Raw genomic sequence first — 19,209 nt, 5'->3', positions numbered from 1 at the left:
TTAACTTTTTATGTCCACCCCTGTGTCTACATCTTCGGTTCAGATCTGTGTCTGTTTCTGATCATCTACTACTTGTTCTTGAAATATTCTCATGGCTCCACTCAAGCCCAGCCCAGCTGGTAGGCAAAGGTGTGCTCAGCCTACTGAGGTTTGCCTCTGGGCGCGCCTGCGAAGGCTGCAGGTGGGCGGTACTTCTGCTTCCTGCTGGCCTCTCCACGGTCATCCCAGGCAATGCCTTTTCTTGGATCTTCTTCTCCCTCAGCTTATTGTTTCTCTTGAGTGCAAAATCAGAAGGAGATTCTTACTGTCTAACTATTTGGTAACTTATGACTGTTCTGCCTTCTTGCACAAAACCACATTTTTTTGATTATTGAAGTAATGGCTGTGCACATGCACAAAATACTTTTGCAGATGTTTTTGTAAAATCAAAAATTTAGAAACATGTTAAATGTCTATCAACAGGATAAATAAATTGTGATATAGTCATATAGTGGAACACTATACAATAACCAGATTGAATGCACAAGATTTTTATGTATCAATATAGAACTCAAATTTGAGTATAGAATGATATGTACAGTAGAATATATTTCTCTAAAATAAAAATCAGACAAAAATATTATAGGCCATCATCATTGAGTACACATATGTGGTAAAATTATATAAACATTGACAGAAAGGCTATACTTCGAATTTCAGATAGGAGTTGCTTTGTGGAGGAAGGAGAGAAAGATAAGAAGGGAAATTTTGTATCTGAAATGATTTCATTTTTAAAAAGATGTTAAGCAAATATGACAAATATTAACAGTTCTTAATTCTGGAGTACATGGGTACATGGATGTGTATAATGTGATTTTCTTTCATTTTCCACATTAAAATATCCACAATAAAAAAATACAAATAATATTGCTCATCATAAGCCCAAAGGGCGTCACTGGCTTGGTCTGATCTTGGAAGAGATCATTCAAGGCAAAGTTTGGAGCAAGGAGAACCTGAGAATGCTGTTAATCATTTAGCACCTTCTGTCACTTTGAAAAGTGAATTTCACTTGTATGAGGGGGTTGGGGCTGAACTCCTGACAACCCTTTGATAGCACGGTCCCAGCTGGACTCTTTTTCACCTCTGACCCTGAATGGCCTTTTTTGCGTCTGTCAATGTAGGCAAAAGAGTAGCCTGGGCCTGAAGTTACAGGTCTCTTGTTTATCCAACTGTTGGCTGCCCGCTTTTTAGGGTCAGGTTTGTTGACACTAGCAAAACTGGCCTTGCTATTCGTGAGTTCACATTTGTCCTTGCGGCTGTTTACTTGCTGTTGTAGTGTGGTTTGGCTGCTAACGCTCTCCCTAAGGAGCCCGCTATAGGCACACTAAATGGCTCACTAAGGATAATAGAACATTGTGATCCATTGTGTCAGTTTTTTCAGGGGGACATTTTTGGATGATTTTCATGTTCTTCTTTCTCTTCTTCTTTTTTTTTTTTTGATAACACCTTGATCAAGATATAGTCACATACTGTACAATTCACCCATTTAATAATTAAATGGTTCTTTAGTATATTCGCAGAGTTGTACAACGATCACCACATCAATTTTAGAATATTTTCATGACTTCAGAAAGAAACCTTGTACTTTTTCTTTAATTTTTAAAAAGACTTTATTTACTTATTTTTAGACAGAAGGAAAGGGAAAGAGAAAGAGAGAGAGGGAAACATCGATGTGTGGTTGCCTCTCACATGCCCCTGGCCTGCAACCCAGACATGTGCCCTGACTGGGAATCGAACTGGCAACCCATTGGTTTGCAGGCCGGCGCTCAGTCCACTGAGCCACACCAGCCAGGGCAGAAACCTTGTACTCCTTAGCAGTCAGCCCCCCTTCCCTCCCTATGTAATGACTACGTTCCCTATGCTGTCCTCCTCCCTCATCAGCCCCTGGCAACCACTAATCTACTAATCTGTGGACTTGCCTATTATGAACATTTCATATAAATGGACTCATTCAATATGTAGTCTGTTGTGAAAGACTTCTTTTGCTTAGCATGATGTTTTCGAGGTTCATCCCTGTTGTAGCATGTATCAAGTATCACTACTTTGCTTCTTTTCATGACTGAATAGTCCTCCATTGTAGGGGTGTACCACAATTTGTTCACTCATTTATCTGTTGATGCATATGTGGGTTGTTTCCACTCTGGCTTAAGTAGTACTCTTTGAGTGTTCAAGGTATAGGCAACTGTCAAAGGTATAAGTTAAAGTGGTGAGCATTGATTTTATTCAGTGTCTACTGACAACAGGGGAGAGAGATGAACCCCATTCCGACTGTACAGAGGGTGTTTAAAAGGGAGCGTGAAGGAGTGGGGAGGGGGACCAGTGGGGGCTCAAGCAGAGTCAGGGAAGTGAAGAATTATAAAAGCAGGACAGGAGGATTAGTTCAAGTGAAACTCATCTGGATTTGCTAAACAATGTTTATCTTATTGGAGTGAGGCTCCTATCATCCCACAGAGACTGGGAGACAGGCACCCTATCTTCAGGCATTGGCCAGAACACACAGTGAGTTCTTCTGACCGCCTTGAGTTTCCTCAGGTAGGCACCTTAAGGGAGGCTTCATCCTAGGGGTCAAGGTCATCCTAGGGATGGGACCCAGAGTTCCTAGAAACTGTGTTAATATGTTCTAGTCTTTATAGGCCAAGGTTGAGACCTAGTCGAGAAGAGGACTAAGAGGATCCTGACTAGACTCTAGTTAAGGAGAGAATCTTTACCACAACCCAAAGCCCATTTGGAGTCCAGGAGGGTGACCAGAGGTGTCGGCAACCACATGTACCCGCCTCAGCTGGCCCCTGGAGGCCTCAATCCATACAGTTGCCTTTTACTACCCATGCTGAAGAATCTAGAACAACCTCTGCCAGAACGAGGCTAAGGAACAGAAAGCTAATCTTCTTCTGTCCTCTTTAGTGGAAGCCAACCCTTTCTGAAGTCAGTGGCTCTTGGGAAGTTTCTAAGTGTTTTTAGGTTCCGGTTCTCTTTGGCCAGAAGTCAGCTGAGGGTGGGTGGTGGCAGCCTGGGCACAATTGGCCAGATGCACTGTAGACAATTCTGAGAAAGCGAGACTAACAGCTCCTCTCTTCACCCCCAACTGGTCAGGGTTGACCCCTGACATCCTACAAGCCAGAGTTGTTACTCTTTCCAAGCCATGTGATCAGCGTGATCAGTCCCTCTGGTAACCACCTCATTGCATGTCCCAGTCCTCCTTGTGTCTTACTGTCATGTGAGCCCTGGTTTCTCCTGAGGTGCTGCAGCTGTTTCTCCCTTGTATACTTCATACCATCTTAGAATATCTCCCACCCCCTGGCACGTGGGCCACATCAGGACTATCTGAAGAGTTGTCACCTCATATACATGATGATTGCCATCCATATCCATGACTGTCCAAGGGCAGAAAGCATAGCCAGTGGCAAAAGAAGCACCAGGTTAGTTCACTCCCTGACTCTTCTTACTGCTTGTGAATTCCAATAGCCTGCTTCCCAAGGGCTAGGTGTGGGAAGAAAAGTAGTAGAGTGAGGAAACTTAATTAAGTGGTTTGGGTCTCTTACAGCCTCTGGGCTTCTTCCCACCTCCCGAGCTCATAATAAAAAGTTCTGTTTACATGGATGGTACCATTTTGGTGAATTGCCATATTTATAGTCAAAACTTTCTTAAAAGTGTGTTGCACTAGGTGCTGAGTCTTGGTTGCCCAGTTATCTTTTTCAGTTTCTCTTTCAGAGTCCATTCCATTTTTGAATGGCACCTGCTCCCTGGAGATGGTCCATAGCAAGGAAGGTCCAGCGCATGCCCCAAGGGACTGCCCGCTGCAGGGTACTTTTTACTACAAAGGCAGCACCCTTGTCAGATTGGATGCTCTTGGGGGATCCGAACATGTAGCACAGTTCATCTAAGGAAGGGTCTTTGAATAGTGTGCCCCCCCCATCTGCGGTGTGGGTGGTAACAGCAGTACCATACCTTGGAAGGGTGTCTGCTGCAGTCAATGCCAACAGTGCCCTTGAGAGGATGGCAGGGGACCTGTACAGCCTGATTGCCAGGGCAGGCCAGGTCTGGTACCCCTCACTATGTACCTCGGTTCCCTTTACCGCTGGACTGTGTAGCTGGCAGTCTGGGCACAGTTGCCAAGGTTCCTTGGCTTCGTGCACTGGAGTCACTAGTTTTAGAGTCCAGTCTTGAGTGGTAGATGGATTACCATGACTTGGAAAATGGTGTATTCAGGTGGCCATGGTCCTTATTACATGGGCACCACAGGTCTCACCGACTTGTGGATTCCACTGATGCTCGTCCAAGGAGACCTTTTCCGTGGGCATCCACCTGGGCCACAAACGGGGGTGTGGATCTTGTGTGACCTGCTGCCATAATGTCCATCCCCAAGGAGGGTGACGTTTGATCATCCAGGCATTCTGGTGCCTGGCACCAGCCCATATCACCATGAGAACCAGTGAAAACAAAACAAGGTGAAATTTGGGACGTGTTTTCCGGGGCAAGTACCACAGCTAACAGCTGTGCCTGTTGAACAGAGTTTTCTTTTTCCATGCGGAGTTTTAAATAACTTGCGGGGACAGCGTTGCACAGCAGCAGTGCCGTGTACCCCATGGCCTTCATTTTGGCTGATTCTCCCATGAACCAGGTCCTCAGCGTACCCAGGCTTTGTCAAGAGCCTCAGTGTAGTGAAGCTCCCAAGACACACGAAGTGTTGGCATAGACCCTGCATCTTAATCAGCACATCTGGAGAGCAACCGACCACTTGATTCTCGGCTTACTTCTTTTCCTGGAACTATCATTTCCACATGTGACTTGTTAGGTAATAACCACTTTGTTGCTGTTCTCATTTTTGCCCCATTTCATAATGGGGACATTAGGATATAGCAATCCTTTGTTTGGCAGTCTCTCAGCATTCACCAGCGCTCTCTCAGATGGTGATAGCAGGCAAACATCATATCCAAAACCCTGGAGGACCGCTACCTAAATGGCCACATATTTTTGTGCCATGGTCTTCAGTCTGCAAAACTGTTGGTCACTGACACATGTTGCTCAAAAGCTCTGTGCACCCTGGCTAGTCCATGTAGAAAGGCAGTCTGTTGTGTGCGGTGGGCAGTTTTCTTAAGCACATCTGTCTAGTTCTTTGATCAAGACGGCGATCTTCCCTTCTACACCTTTCCTTTCCTTGAATTCCTATACTATTTCAATGATACCACATAGCTGAGCTGGGAGAACTGGGTGGGCTCCTGGTGGTCCCCTCAACCCGCTACCACTATTCTAAATGGGGCATTTCCTCATTGGGAATGTGCTTTACAATCAAGAGGAGAATTACATGCATTGAACATGTTGATTCTTACAATACAGTCAGCAGTATCTATTACAACCCCTTGAGTGTTAAGGCTCATCGACTGTGAACCTTTTATATGTCAGGTTGGCTAGGCTACGATGCTTGGTCAAACACCAGTCTAGATGTGGTTGTGAAGGTAGACTTTGAATAAAGCAGTTTACCTTCCATTGTGTGGGTGGGTCTCATCTAATCAGTTGAAGGCCTTAGAGGGAAAAGACTGAAGTCCCCAGAAGAAGAAGGAATTCTGCCCCTAGACTGTTTCCAAACTCAAGCCTGCAACAAGGACTCCTGCTCACATTTCTAGACTTCTGACCTACCCTGCCAATTTCAGACTTGTCAGCGCCCATAATTGCATGAGTCAGTTCCTTAAAATAAATCAATATATACGCATACTCAGTAAGTTTCCACTTAATGCATCACCAAGTTCTGCAACAACATGTAACGAAACCGCTTTTACCATGGGTTAATTGATCTAAACAAGAGTTAAGTTCCTATGGCCTTTCATCATTCTGGATGCCTGTATTCCTACATTCTGCCCCTGTATTCGTTTGCCAGGGCTGCCATAAAGCACCGCAAATTGAGCGGCTTAAACAATTGAAATGTATTGCGTCCCAGTTCTGGAGGTTAGAAGCCTCCCACGAAGGTGTTGGCAAGGCTGGTTTCTTCTGAGGACTGTGAGGGGAGCCCCTCTGTGGCCCGGTAAATGCCTGTCTTCACATTCACGTGGTGTCCCCTCAGATGTGTGTGCGTCTGTGTCCACATTTCCTCTTTTTGGAGGGTGTCGGTCACAGTGACTTCAGGCCAACCCTAATGACCTCCTTTTAATTGTATTACTTCCGTACAGATTCTACATTAAAATAAGGTCACATTCAGAGGTACTGGGGGTTAAGACTTCAACATATTAATTTCGAGGGGACACAACTCAACCCATAACATCCCCTTAGCCTGAAAGGCATTTATCCTGGTCTTTATCCAGGCTTCCGTTCCGGGAAGTTTGCTGTCCAGAGCTGGTTTTCCAGTCTATTTTGGGGGTGCAAGACTAGATTTAGCTCTCCCCAGAGGCCTGATGGTGCCCATTAAACAAACCACTCACTCTAACCTGGAGTGGCTCTCTGATCTTCTGGGCAGTCCAGTTCTCCGTTACAGATCTAGGCTAGGCTTACAGCAGCTTGGAGGAAGTTATGGTTTCCCCTCTTATCAGCCATGGTGCTTGTCAGATGGTGGTTTCCTTATGGGTGTAAAGACTCACCACAACCAGTGTGATCAGTCTTTACCTGCTCTTCCTCCATGCTCCTGTCATCAGATAATCTGTTTGTGGCCAGGGTAGCTAGGAGCATGGGGTCGGTCACTAGGGTGATGAAGTGATTTCCATTGCTCCTCATCTGGCAGAACTGGCATGGCTTTCTCTTCTGCAAGCTGGTGCGACCAACCTTCTAGCGTCTCAGTAGGTTTTTGCTCAAACCTGCACCTAATTTCTCCTTTCCTGATCTTTGTAAGCAGGGACCTCAGTGTATCCCTTAGGAACTAACTGCTCTTGTTGACCAAGGAGTAATTTATCTGTGATCACAGTGACCTGTCCGAGCAGAACAGTTCACTTTCTTGGTGATGCTGAAGGGTAAGGACCACCTATGAAATGCTATAAAAAATTTTGGGGGGCCTCCTCCTCTTTTACTCTAAACAACAACACAAGTAACTCACTGGGGCTCTTAGGAACAACAATTAAAAACCCTTGTCACCTGTCACTACACACATCAGCAGCCAGGTCTGCGTATGCCTGCCAGGACTCTGTTCTATACCTTGCTAGTTGACCTGCGGGGTCTCCCTGTCTTTTTTTCCAAAAGGATGTTGTGACCTTATCAGCTTTGTGGAGGAAAGGGTTAAAAAGCCCCATGGAGTCAATCTTCAGGCGGGGGGGGGGGGGGTGGGAGGGGGGCGGTACCACGTTTATATCAGGAACACACAACTGAAGTGTATTTAGTTCTGTGTTCCTGATTTAGCTTTTTAGTTGGTAAAAGACAGCAGTGTTTTTTTGTCTGCCAGAGGGATTCAGTGTTGCATTCCACCACCATTGTTTCCGGAAACCACTCTGAACGTTATGGGGGACCTTCAACTTAATAATCAACAGGACATTATACTGTGAAAACTTTGGACACCAGAGGAATTTCCCTAGCACCTTGGAAATGGTCACAATGAAACATTTCCTTGTTTCACATTTTTGCAGCAAGCTCATAGGAAGGAATGGGCTCACAGGCTTCCCACTCACACGAACACTTTCCCTTTTGTTCCCTTTTCTCTGCAGTTCTTGACCCCAACTATGAGTGGCTGCTTGCAGAAACACAGACCAATGGATTTAACACAAGCACTTCAGTAATTTTGCAGAGGCTGGAAGCTCAGGGAATCCGGGGATGAAGGAGTGGGCAGGTCGGGGGTGCGGGGTGTTCTCCTGGAAAGCACAGTGTTACACTCACTTTCGATTTTCAGTGGCCAGTTACTGAGGGAAGAGACAGGACTGCAGGAAGACCCCTACTGCTCTGCGCTGCCAGTCTTTTTTTTTTTTTTAAATGATTGTTATTTACTGATGAGAGAGAGAGGGAGAGATGTTGTTCCACTTACTTCTGCATTCATTGGTTGATTCTTGTATGCGCCCTGTCCAGGGACCGAGCCTGCAATCTTGGCATATCAGGACAACACTCTAACCAACTGAGCTACCCAGCCAGGGCTGCACTGCCAGCTTTATTTGTTCTAACCTGACCTGCACATCCCCCAGTGTGAATGTCCTACCACTGCCACGCCCTCCTTCACACACACGTGCGCTTAGCCAGACCACGTGCCACTGGATCGCAGAAATCGATTTATCTCCTTGACCAGGTCTTAAAAGAGCATTGTAACCAGCCCTATACTGGGCACCAAATGTTTCAGGTTCTCACGTTAGACAAGGCAAGGCCAAGGCTTAACTAATTCTTCTGGGAAAGATACAATGGGCGCTGTTTAGATTTAGACAGTTTATTCCTTGCACAGAGAGTGAAAAGAATAATAAGCTAAAAGTCCCAGTTTCCCCAGATCGTTGTCCCTCATATGCAAAAGGATAACCCTGAAACAAAATGGGCCAGATGACTGCAATGCAAGTTCTGGGGTACCCCATTGTTGAGGAGCCCCCCTCTTTTCTGAGGGCATCAAGCTAAAATCCCACACCGAATCAGATTGCACAGAGCATGAGAAACTGTCTCAGGACAGCTTCCTAGGGACCATAGGGAGGCAAGCGCGGGGAGGTCTGAGGGCAGCTGCCTGCAGGCATCCAGCCCCTGCCGTTCCTGGAGGACCACAGGGCACTCAGCCTGAAGACTCACAGGAGGCTGGGTTCAAGCCTCAGTGTATGTGGACACATACAAGGTAGGGAGGGCACCACGGCAGAGCTATTACCCAACAGGGTGACAAAGGCTGTTAGTGTTGCGGCTGGAGTTAGAACAAAATCTACTGCCAAGTACTCTCTGACTCCTCAACTGCTCCTGCCAGCTGTGGGTGACTGAGCTGAGATGAAAACACACAACAATGAGACAGGCACTTTTTTTCCCCTATAAAAATTACCCTTGTTTAAAAAAAAATCACATAAATATGAGTTATGTGCTAATTATTTGATTACATGCCGCATTTAAGAGAGAGCGTCATTTTGACTTAGTTGAAATTTGCAGAAATCGAGAAAGCGAAAAATATAAAGATGCAAAAATGCAAAAAGAAGAAAATCCAAATCTTCCATAATCCTACCACCCTGCACGAGTCAGAGTGCCTCGTATACACAGGTGCTTAATAAGCATTTGTGAAATGAACCCATAAATACACACATGATCCTGGGGGTAAGTAAGCCTTGCCCCTGCTGGCTTGTCCTTGGTGAATAGGCCTCTGCACTGGCCCCCATGGGTCTTCTACATATACATGATTTTAAAAATGAAAGCATACCATAAAACATATATTCTCTCTTGTTGTCATTTACTAAAAAATAAATACGAATATCTTTCTATATCAGTAAACACTTCCATAACAGCTTTGAATGAATGAATTCAACACTCTCCCTCTTTGGAATGTCAACTGGCAGAGGCCAGCCCTGCCATTCATGCTGGGGAAGATTCCTTAGAAGACTTTGTTCTGCAAAGTGGTACTTAGATAGGCCCTCTCTGAGAGCCTCAGGGCTTTCTAACTGGCTCAGGTTACAGGCTAATGGTTGGCACGCAGGCATAGCACACATCTTTCAGCAAGTATTCTGGTGTCTTTCTAAAATAAGTGCGTACATAAATAGAGCCTCATTAAGTTCCACTGAGTAAACTAACTGAGAAGAGGAATACAAAGGAAGAGGGAAGAAAGCAAAGGGGGAAATGTCCCGGAAACTCCAAATGGATAGCTGGAAGGTGGTGCCAGAGCCTTTGGATTCCAGGGAAGAAGCTGGTACCTGATTTAATGGTTACTAATTGAGTCTTTTAAAGCATGGAACTGGAGAGCATCATGTTAAGCGAAATAAGCCAGGGGGCGAAAGACAAATACCATATGATCTCACCTATAAGCGGAACCTAACTAACAATGCAAAGAAGCAAGGAAAATATGACCAGCAACACTGAAAGGAAAAGAAATCAACAGAGACAAGAGGGAAGGGGGGGGCAGGGAAAGGGAAGGGAAGGGGAAAGTCAAGGAACATATAGCAAGGACTCATGGACAAAACCAAAGGGGAAGAGCTGAGGGAGGGAAGGTGGGATGGGGCAAGGGAAAGAGGTGGGGGGAAGGCAGAGACAAATGTATTTAAAAAGTAAATAAATTAATTAAAAAAAAAAAAAAGACAAGGATTCCCAAAAAAAAAATAAAATAAATAAAGTAGGGTTGTCCAACCATTTGGCATCTCTGGGTCACACTGGAAGAATTGTCTTGAGCCACACATTAAATAACATAAACCCTAATAAAAACTGGTGAGCAAAAAAAAAAGAAATTTAAAAAAAAAAAAAAAGCATGATATTTCTTTCTCCTGACTCCAAGATCATGGTAGACATTTTGAAAAAACAAATCATGGTATAGAGAAGAATGTAAACTACCTATAAACTGTGACTCAGAGATACCCATTGTTTGCATGTTCATAAAAATATAATGTGTAATTTTACTTGAATTTAACAGAAGGAAAAGAAACTAAACTTCAGAGAAATATTTCTTCACAATTAGGTATTCTTAAAAAGAGTCCTCTAAAATTAAATAATTGAGACACATATTAAGAGACTGGGTTCTCAACCTGGGGTGATTTTACCCCTCTGGGGACATCTTTTGGTTGTCACAACCTGGGGAAGGGTTGCTGCTGGGTAAAGACTGGGGATGCTGCTAAACATCCTACAGTGCACAGGACAGTCCCCACAGCAAAGAATTATACGGCCCCGAATGTCAACTGTGCGGTGAGAAACCCTGGGTTGTTGCGTAGTTGAGGTGTTTTAACTAGTGCATCGTTTTAAAGGGCCTAAGTGTGTTTCTAGTTAGTAAGTCATAGTTTTCTCAGGGATCACAGAGTAAGTGGTTGAAAGCATGGCCTTCGGTCAGGCGGTCTGACTTTGAACACTCTCACCAGTAAAGTGACCTGGGACAACCTCTTTGGGCCTTAGTTTTCCCAGCTACGAAATTGTGGTAATGTTAAATCTATGTCATACAGCTGTAGTGAGGACTGAATAAGCTTGGGACGGTGTCTGGCTTATGCTTAGCTCCATGGAAATATTTGCTATTATTATTACTACTAATAATACTAAATTATTGATACCTTAAATAAACCACACAGAAAACACAAATTAAGTGTACTTTTAGGATTATTCTCCTCTGGAATTTAGCAGACAAAAACAGATGTATAAAAAAAGTCTTTTTTAATGGAAACTTTAAGAAAAAATAAACTAAATGAACATCTAGAGCCCACTTCTAAATCTAAGGAGTCTACATGTGAATTCAGAGATTCAGCAAGGCTTTCGTGTTTTCTTGAATTACCTGGTCAATGGTGTGTAACTTACTGTTTCAGAAAACACTTTCTTTTTCCCCCTTTTAGATTTAAAAAATTTGAGTGCATTCTCACAGTTCAAAACTCAAAACAATAAAACAAGATCTACATCACAAAGGCTTCTCCCCACCTCTGTCCCCGCCACCCTCCCACACGTGATCACATTAGTAGTTTCTGATGTATTTCCAGTGTTTCTCTGTAAAAGCAAATGCAAACGCTCTGTACTCTTATATAGCCCCTCTCTCTTAGACAAATGATATCCTACTTTTCCATTTAACAACCTATCTTGGCTCTCTCTCTTTCCATGCCAGTGCACAAGGAGCTACCTTATTCCCTTGTAAGGTGAGAGTATTCGATTGTGTAGATGGCCCATACTTTGTTTATGAATGTGTTTGTGATTTTTACAGACATTCACAAATTGTCTTCCACGGACAGTTGTGCCACTTTAGACTCCCACTGGTAATATATAACATGCCTGCTTCTCTCCAGGAATCACTGTAGTTTACAGACAATCAACCGTTAAAACTCATGCTGCGCTGGCAGGCATTGTTGGGAGACAGTGGAAACAAGCCCAAATGGACATTGTGGGCTTGTCAAAGATGCCTTCCTAGGAATTGGCAGAATGAACCGTTAGTTCGGAGAGGATTCTGGGCAATTGGATACTATATTGAGGGCTATCATGTTGCCTTGGTCCGAGGAGAATCCAGTTTAATGCCAGTAGTAAGGCCCACTAAGACTGGCGTTTTTCTAGACTGTGAGTTGGGTGAAGTTTCCTTCTATAATTTGAATGATAGAGCTCTATAATTTTAATGTCTCTTTTACAGAAGCCCTTTGGCCTAATTTCTATACTGGAGCAGATTCTGATTCTCTTAAAATCTCTTTAGTAACATTGTGAAAGATGAAGTACCTGGGAAACCACTATGTTTCATTTTCTTGCAGTTTGTATATGTGAGTAAATTTAGCCTCAATATTTGTGGATTCTTTTTACATTTTACCACCCCCAAACCAAAATGTATTTATTTCCTCCCTCATTTTTCACCAGGTGTAAAGCATCATAGAAATGTCAATTTCATAGATGCTATGGGTATTGTCAAGTGCTTTCGAAATTCTGAGCTAAAATATTTGAGAGTTACATTACTTAATACAGCTAATAATTTTTTATTAAAAATTTCACACTGCAGAGTTTACTTCATATTTGGATTCTTTCTCATTTAGCTTCTTGTTTTTCCTGCAGTTTCCAATTGTTACACGAGATTATTTATCCTCATCTCATTGACAGCAAGAAGCTACCGAGACTTACATGCTTCTCTGGAGGAGCCATTGGCATCCCACTATACCACACCAAAGGCTCAGTTTCTCTAAGACCCTGGACCCCCAAATATTTATACCTCAGCATACCCCAGTTTCCACAGATCCCCTTCTTCCAAAATCTCCTTCCTCCCAGGACCTCAGCGCCCCTGGTTCCATCAGACACACATTCTCCCAACACTCTGACCCCTGTGTGCCCGTTTTTTCCCCCCAGTGTTCTCCTTTTGGAGCCTCAGGCCATCGCAGTGCCTGCCTCCTTCACAATGTGATTTTGCCCAAGCCTCTTGCTGTGGCCATCAGATACTCCCCAGTCTCTCTGCGAAGTGCCTGCCTGGCTGGGTCATGGTTATTCAGCTTTGGTTGAACCCCACAGGCGCTGAACAAGGCCAAGTATGGTCCAATGTGGGTAACCCGTGTAGGATCTCAAAGCCACGTGAACCTGGCCAGTGCCCCACTCCTGGAGCAAGTGATGCGGCAAGAGGGCAAGTACCCAGTCCGGAACGACATGGAGCTGTGGAAGGAGCACCGGGACCTGCATGGCCTGTCCTATGGGCCCTTCACCACGTGAGCCGGGGCCTGAAGGGACCGGAACAGGGCATCAGAGGGCCAGGCCCAAGGGCAGTGGCTCTGGGCAACCAAAAGATAATAGGCAGGGTAGGATCCCCCGATACTCAAGTCAAGAAAGCAGCGGTTGGGACGAACTGAAGCCTAGGGACCATTCATCGACCTTTCCACTAGTATGTTGCGTGACTTTGGACAAATGAATAATTTCCCCTTCCTCGGCCTTATGTTTCTCATGTGTAAAATGGGAAGTTTGGATTAAAGTATCTTCAAGGTAACTCTAGGACCTTTGCAGCTCCATTATTCCACATTGTGGTTGAAAATATTCCACCTCAAATCACAATGGGACATACCTGTTTATAGTTGAAAAAATATTAAAACCAGATTAGTTGGGAAGGCTCAATTGAATTTTTAAAATATTTCCCGAATTATGCATTGTGTGCTTGTTGTCGGACAGAAGTTTCACGGATGCTCTCCATACACAAGAGACAGACGTAGGTTCAATCTTGAAGTTATGCCTAGAAAAGTTAAGATTATTTTGGCAGTGACATATTGAAGGATGGGCTGAGTATGTTATATCCCATATGTCCATCAAGGTAAATAATTGAGAGTCCGTGGTGATAAACTATTCCCAATGCCACAGGTTGTAATTTGGTATATTACAGGCTTTTTTTTTTTTTGCTATAGTATGTTAATAAAGCCCCCAAAACAGTGAGTGGCTTTTTATTTTCCCTAGTTGCTCGCTGTCCACATTCTAGTCAGTTCTTGAGGGATTAAAATCTGCCCTGGCGGTGGTGGTAGCAGCATAGTGACAGCGATAATAAGTAAGTATGTGTTTATGACATGCCAGGCGTCGGGCTGGCCTCTTTACATTTAGTATTTCATTTTATCTTCACAACATGCCCATGAAGGAGATTTTTATTCCCATGCTATAGATGAAGAAACTGCCCTAGAGAGGCTTTTGCATCACTTGCCAGAGGTGACACAGCTAGCGAGTGGGGGACTAGGTCTCTGACTCTGGAACTCAGGGGCGGAGTGTGTTGGTACTTGGGGAATGAAAACCGGCTGGTTAGAGGGTTCGTTTCCTCCGTCTTTGATGCCTATACACTCATTCTCCCATTGCATGGTTTTCTTTCTTTTTCCTGGTTCTTCGCAGGTAGACAGTTTCAGAACTTAACAATTCCTGGGCCCTTTATGCAAAGTCCTGGGAAGAGAATAGAGAATGACTGTCCTTCAATAGCTCTTTCACTTGCCCTGACCGGCATGGCTCAGCTAGTTGGGCATCGTTCTGCAAAGTGAAAGATCACTGGTTTGGTTCCCAGTCAGGGCACATTCCTGGGTTGTGGATTCAGTCCCTGGATGGGGCATGTATTAGAAGCAAATAAATAAAATCCTTTTTTTTTTTTTTTTTTTAAAGCTCTTTAACCTGATATGATGCTGAGGGCAAGAGTTGGGTCTCAGGCTCTTGCCAAGTCAGGCGACCTCTGGACTTCAAGGCTCTGGTTTAGAATTAGACCTAAACATTATGTATCCCCCTTCATTATTGATTTGTGCTTTTATACTCCAAAGCCAGTTTTATAATACCATATACATACATACTATATATATATGTGCGTGTATATATATATATTTAAAGGCTATTTTGCTAATCTATGATAATGAGGGTGTTTTTGTTTTACTATATAAATATATCTCAGTTTAAGAAGCATTTTTTCCCCAAGAAATATTTTACCAACCACCGAAATGCTCTCATTTAAGTTCTGCAAATCTGATTCCTACTGTTGGAGAGTTTTACTCTTGGAAAAGTACCTACAACCTGAAGTTCCAATAAATGGGTCTACTCTGGTTTTCATTTCTTTCTCAGCAACACTTTTTGTTGATCTTTTTTTCAGGGTTTTCTTTGTTTTGTTTTGTTTTGTTTTTTGCTATAGTATGTTAACAGTATAAAAAACAACAACAACTGGGGCTTGAGTTTCCTTTAAATAAATATTTAAAAAAATTAAAAATCTGGCCCTGGCTGGTGTGGCTCAGTGGATTGAGCGCTGGCCTGTGAATCAAAAGGTTGTCAGTTCAATTCCCAGCCAGAGCAGGGTTGCAGGCCAGGTCCCAGGTTGGGGATGTGCGAGAGGCAACCGATTGATGTTTCCCTCCCTCTCTTTCTTCCTCCTTTCCTCTCTCTCTAAAAATAAATAAGTAAAATCTTTTTTAAAAACTGTGATTTTTAACTTAAGACTTTGAATTTTTTTAAAAAAATACCTTATTTGTTTTGAAAAGTCAAAGGTAATAGTGTAAAAATTTCAATAATAACATAGTGTCTTTCTACCTCTCATTCCCATGTCATCCTCCTAAGCAATCCTGACAGTTGGGTATGTGTTCTTCCCTACTTTTTGTAGAAACATGCAAATATACATACAGATATGTAGGGTTTCCTTTCTGCCTCTTAAAATTGGACTATATTGTACAATATTTATTATTCTGGAACTAGCTTATAAAAAACAGACTCATCCCAGCTTGCTTAGGAAAGGTAATAGGTTTGGGGGATACGTGAGGGTGGGGGCAGCCCCTGAGCGTTAAGCACTCCCGCGGGAAGCATGCCCCCCACGATGTGAGCATCCGTGACTGATCAGAGGGGGGACCAAAGCGCCTACTGGATGGCTGTGGCAAGACAGTTTAAGGCATCAGCCCAGTGGGGCTCCCTGTCCCCTCGGCCTGATGAGCCAAGAAGAGCATGAAGATTCAGGATATGGGGACCCCAGGAACCCTAACTGTCTCTTCCTTTATTCTTCATCCTCCACACAGAGGGACTAAACCACTGCAGCGCCTCCTCATTTCACATACAGCAGGTTCTAGAGTTGTGTAATTCTAAGATAATCATAGTCAACACTCAGTAAGCGTTCACCACGTGCCAGGCACTGATCTGAGCACTAAACAAGCATACCCTGGCAGGACTCCTATTATTCCCATTTTACAGAAGGAGAAACTGAGACACAGAGGGGTTCAGTTCAGCCTGCCAAAGTCACTCAGCCAGTGATGGTCATACCTCTGATTTGCCCCTCGTTGGCCTGGGTCTACATGCCCACCTTAACCACCACCACTCTGCTGTAGTAAGATTTTAACATTTTGTGATTCGAAGATTCTACCCTTTGACGGTTTGATGATTCTACTATTTTAAATCTCAAAAGGAGATTTTCCTAGATTCCATAGGGGTCTCAGGGTGGGAAGATGGCCTCCGATCTGACCCCCATCAGATACATAACATTTGTGCTGCCCCCCCTGCTTCCCACAGGCAAGGACATCACTGGTACCAGCTGCGCCAGGCTCTGAACCAGCGGATGCTGAAGCCCGCTGAGGCTGCGCTCTACACAGATGCTCTGAACGAGGTGATTGACAGCTTCATGGCCCGACTGAAAGAGCTTCAGGCAGAGAGTGCCTCTGGGGACCAGGTGTCCGACATGGCTCATCAGTTCTATTACTTCGCCTTGGAAGGTACCTTTGTTGGGAGAGGGGCTGGGTGGGCACGGGTCAGGGGTAGGTTGGCTTACCCTCCTCAGAGTCCCCTGGGTTTTGTGTGCCATGGCTCTGCCTCCTGTGTTGGCCTCTGTGCACTGCCAGCGATTTGCTACATCCTGTTTGAGAAACGTATTGGCTGCCTGGAGCGCTCCATCCCCCAGGACACCGCGGCCTTCGTCAGTTCCGTCGGGCTCATGTTCCAGAACTCACTCTATGCCACCTTCCTCCCCAAGTGGACCCGTCCCATCCTGCCCTTCTGGAAGAGATACCTGGATGGCTGGAACACCATCTTCTCTTTTGGTGAGGAACCCAGGAAATGAAGTTGGGGGCGGGTCCCGGGGACTATGCATCAGCAATCTCTTGCGGAACCTTCTCCCTCATGCTGCCTGCTGTTGGAGTGGCTCTTGGTACTTGCAGATCATGACTTGGACCTTGTCCCCGCCTCTGTTGTCCACTGTCCCTGTAGGGAAGAAGCTGATTGATCAGAAATTCAATGAGATAGAGGCCCAACTGCAGACAAAAGGGCCAGATGGGGTCCAGATATCTGGCTACCTACACTTCCTGCTGACCAGCGGACAGCTCAGTTCTCACGATGCTATTGGCAGCCTCCCTGAGCTGCTCATGGCTGGAGTAGACACGGTGCGTGAGGGGGCCCCGCGAGGAGACCGGGGGCTCCCATCCTGATCCAGTTCCCCATTATCCCCCACCTGAGCCTGACCTTCGTCCCCCCAGGTACCAGCTTCTCTTTCTGTAACACGGATGTAGAGGTGGAAGGAACGTGGGGTTGGGGAGGTCATTCAGCCCAGCAGAGGCAGGCAGGCAGGGAGTTGTCCTTTTGTAGGAGGGATGACATCACCTTCCAGGGCCTTGCTGAAGGCTGGGAAGCTTCATCTCACATCTAATCGAACTCTCTTGTGCTGTCATTTAAGTTGGCAGTTGGAGAGCTTGTTCACCTGCAACCTCTTCGTAGGACCTCTTTTCACATTTTGTTTTGTTTTGTTTTGTTTGTTTTTTAATGTTGGGTTTCTCTGTGTTCGAGTCTCCTCTGTTGCTAGAGTGCCATTCTCCTGCATTGGCCCTCATCTTTGCCCCGCATTTTGCATACACCCACTCACACACCCTCGCACTCACACACACCTACTACCTAACTGGTTTCTTTCCTGGAAATCCCTTCTCACTTCATCTCTCACTCTGCCTCCCAGACGTCCAACACGCTGACGTGGGCCCTGTACCATCTTTCAAGGAGCCCAGAGATCCAGGCGGCCCTGCACAAGGAAGTGGTAGGCGTGGTGCCAGCTGGGCAGGTGCCCCAGCACAAGGACTTTGCCCACATGCCCCTGCTCAAAGCTGTGCTGAAGGAGACCCTGCGGTGAGCTGCTGTTCCCGGAGCACAGGGTCTGGGCGCGGAGTGGGGGGGCGGCGGGGGGGTAACTCAGGGCTGGAAAGTGGGCTGAGGTTAGCTGGCCCCAGGTGAGCCGGGAGGAGGGGTCTGGGGGACCAAAGAGGTGGGGCGGAAGGCGCGGGAGCTCTGCTTCTCCTTGGATCCAGAGGCAAGCCTGTGTTTTCTTTTCCCTGCAGCCTCTACCCTGTGGTCCCCATAAACTCCCGGGTAATCACGGAAAAAGAAATTGAAGTTGGTGGTTTCCTCTTCCCCAAGAATGTGAGTGGGGCTGGATAGCCGGGGTTCCTAGGGGCGCCCCAGAGCCCTAAGCTGACGTGCTGCTCATTCTTCCTCTGAAGACCCAGTTTGTGTTCTGCCACTATGTGGTGTCCCGGGACCCTAGCATCTTCCCTGAGCCCGAGAGCTTCCGTCCCCATCGCTGGCTGAAGAAGAGTCAGCATGATACCCTCGGGGTCCAACACCCATTTGGCTCTGTGCCCTTCGGCTACGGGGTCCGGGCTTGCCTGGGCCGCAGGATTGCGGAGCTGGAGATGCAGCTGCTGCTGGCAAGGGTGAGTGGGGAGGGGCAGGAGGTGTGCGGGCCAGGGAGGGATGAAGGGGGCCTTGCGGGGAGAGGAAGGGAGGCACGGGGCAGGAGCGTGCAGGGGATGGCAGTGGATGAAGACCACAGACTTTAACTGCCCCCTGTGCATTTGACCTCCCAGCTGATGCAGCAGTACGAGGTCGTCCTGGCTCCCGAGACAGGGGAGGTGAAGAGTGTGGCCCGCATTGTCCTGGTTCCTCATAAGAAGGTGGGCCTGCGTTTTCTGCAGAGACAGTGCTGAGTGGGGCCCTGCCATGCTGGGGCTTGCCCTAGGGGCCCTGGCCCTGGCCCAGGGGCTTCTGGCCACTGCTATGTCTCAGATGAGGGGGGGGAAAGGAGGGCTGCCATATACCAAAGGTTGGAGGAACTCAGCGCACTGCCCAGAGAACCCTGAGCTTTTGCTACTTTGATCATTTTGCGCACCTCCCTCTTAGATAAATTGCTATCCTTGGGGAAACATAGAATAAAGGGACTTTTCTTGGGAA

General features: G+C 45.8%; 1 protein-coding gene across 1 annotated transcript in view; it reads left to right on the top strand.

The window, feature by feature from the left end:
- Positions 1-19,209, top strand: part of LOC129080340 (sterol 26-hydroxylase, mitochondrial) — a 32,208-nt gene extending 12,999 nt beyond the window's left edge. The window contains exons 3-10 of the mRNA XM_054585648.1: positions 13,042-13,232; positions 16,516-16,715; positions 16,842-17,039; positions 17,206-17,378; positions 17,942-18,108; positions 18,318-18,399; positions 18,480-18,692; positions 18,846-19,209. Coding sequence (XP_054441623.1) covers positions 13,042-13,232; positions 16,516-16,715; positions 16,842-17,039; positions 17,206-17,378; positions 17,942-18,108; positions 18,318-18,399; positions 18,480-18,692; positions 18,846-18,965 — 1,344 coding nt within the window. The 3' untranslated portion in view covers positions 18,966-19,209. The remainder of the gene's footprint in view (positions 1-13,041; positions 13,233-16,515; positions 16,716-16,841; positions 17,040-17,205; positions 17,379-17,941; positions 18,109-18,317; positions 18,400-18,479; positions 18,693-18,845) is intronic.

Source organism: Pteronotus mesoamericanus, unplaced genomic scaffold (genome assembly GCF_021234165.1).
Source record: "Pteronotus mesoamericanus isolate MK-2021 breed Mesoamerican mustached bat unplaced genomic scaffold, CSHL_Meso_final contig_90, whole genome shotgun sequence".
NCBI lineage: Eukaryota > Metazoa > Chordata > Mammalia > Chiroptera > Mormoopidae > Pteronotus > Pteronotus mesoamericanus.
Note: the sequence above shows the minus strand (reverse complement) of the source record. Positions and strands in the feature narration are given on the sequence as shown.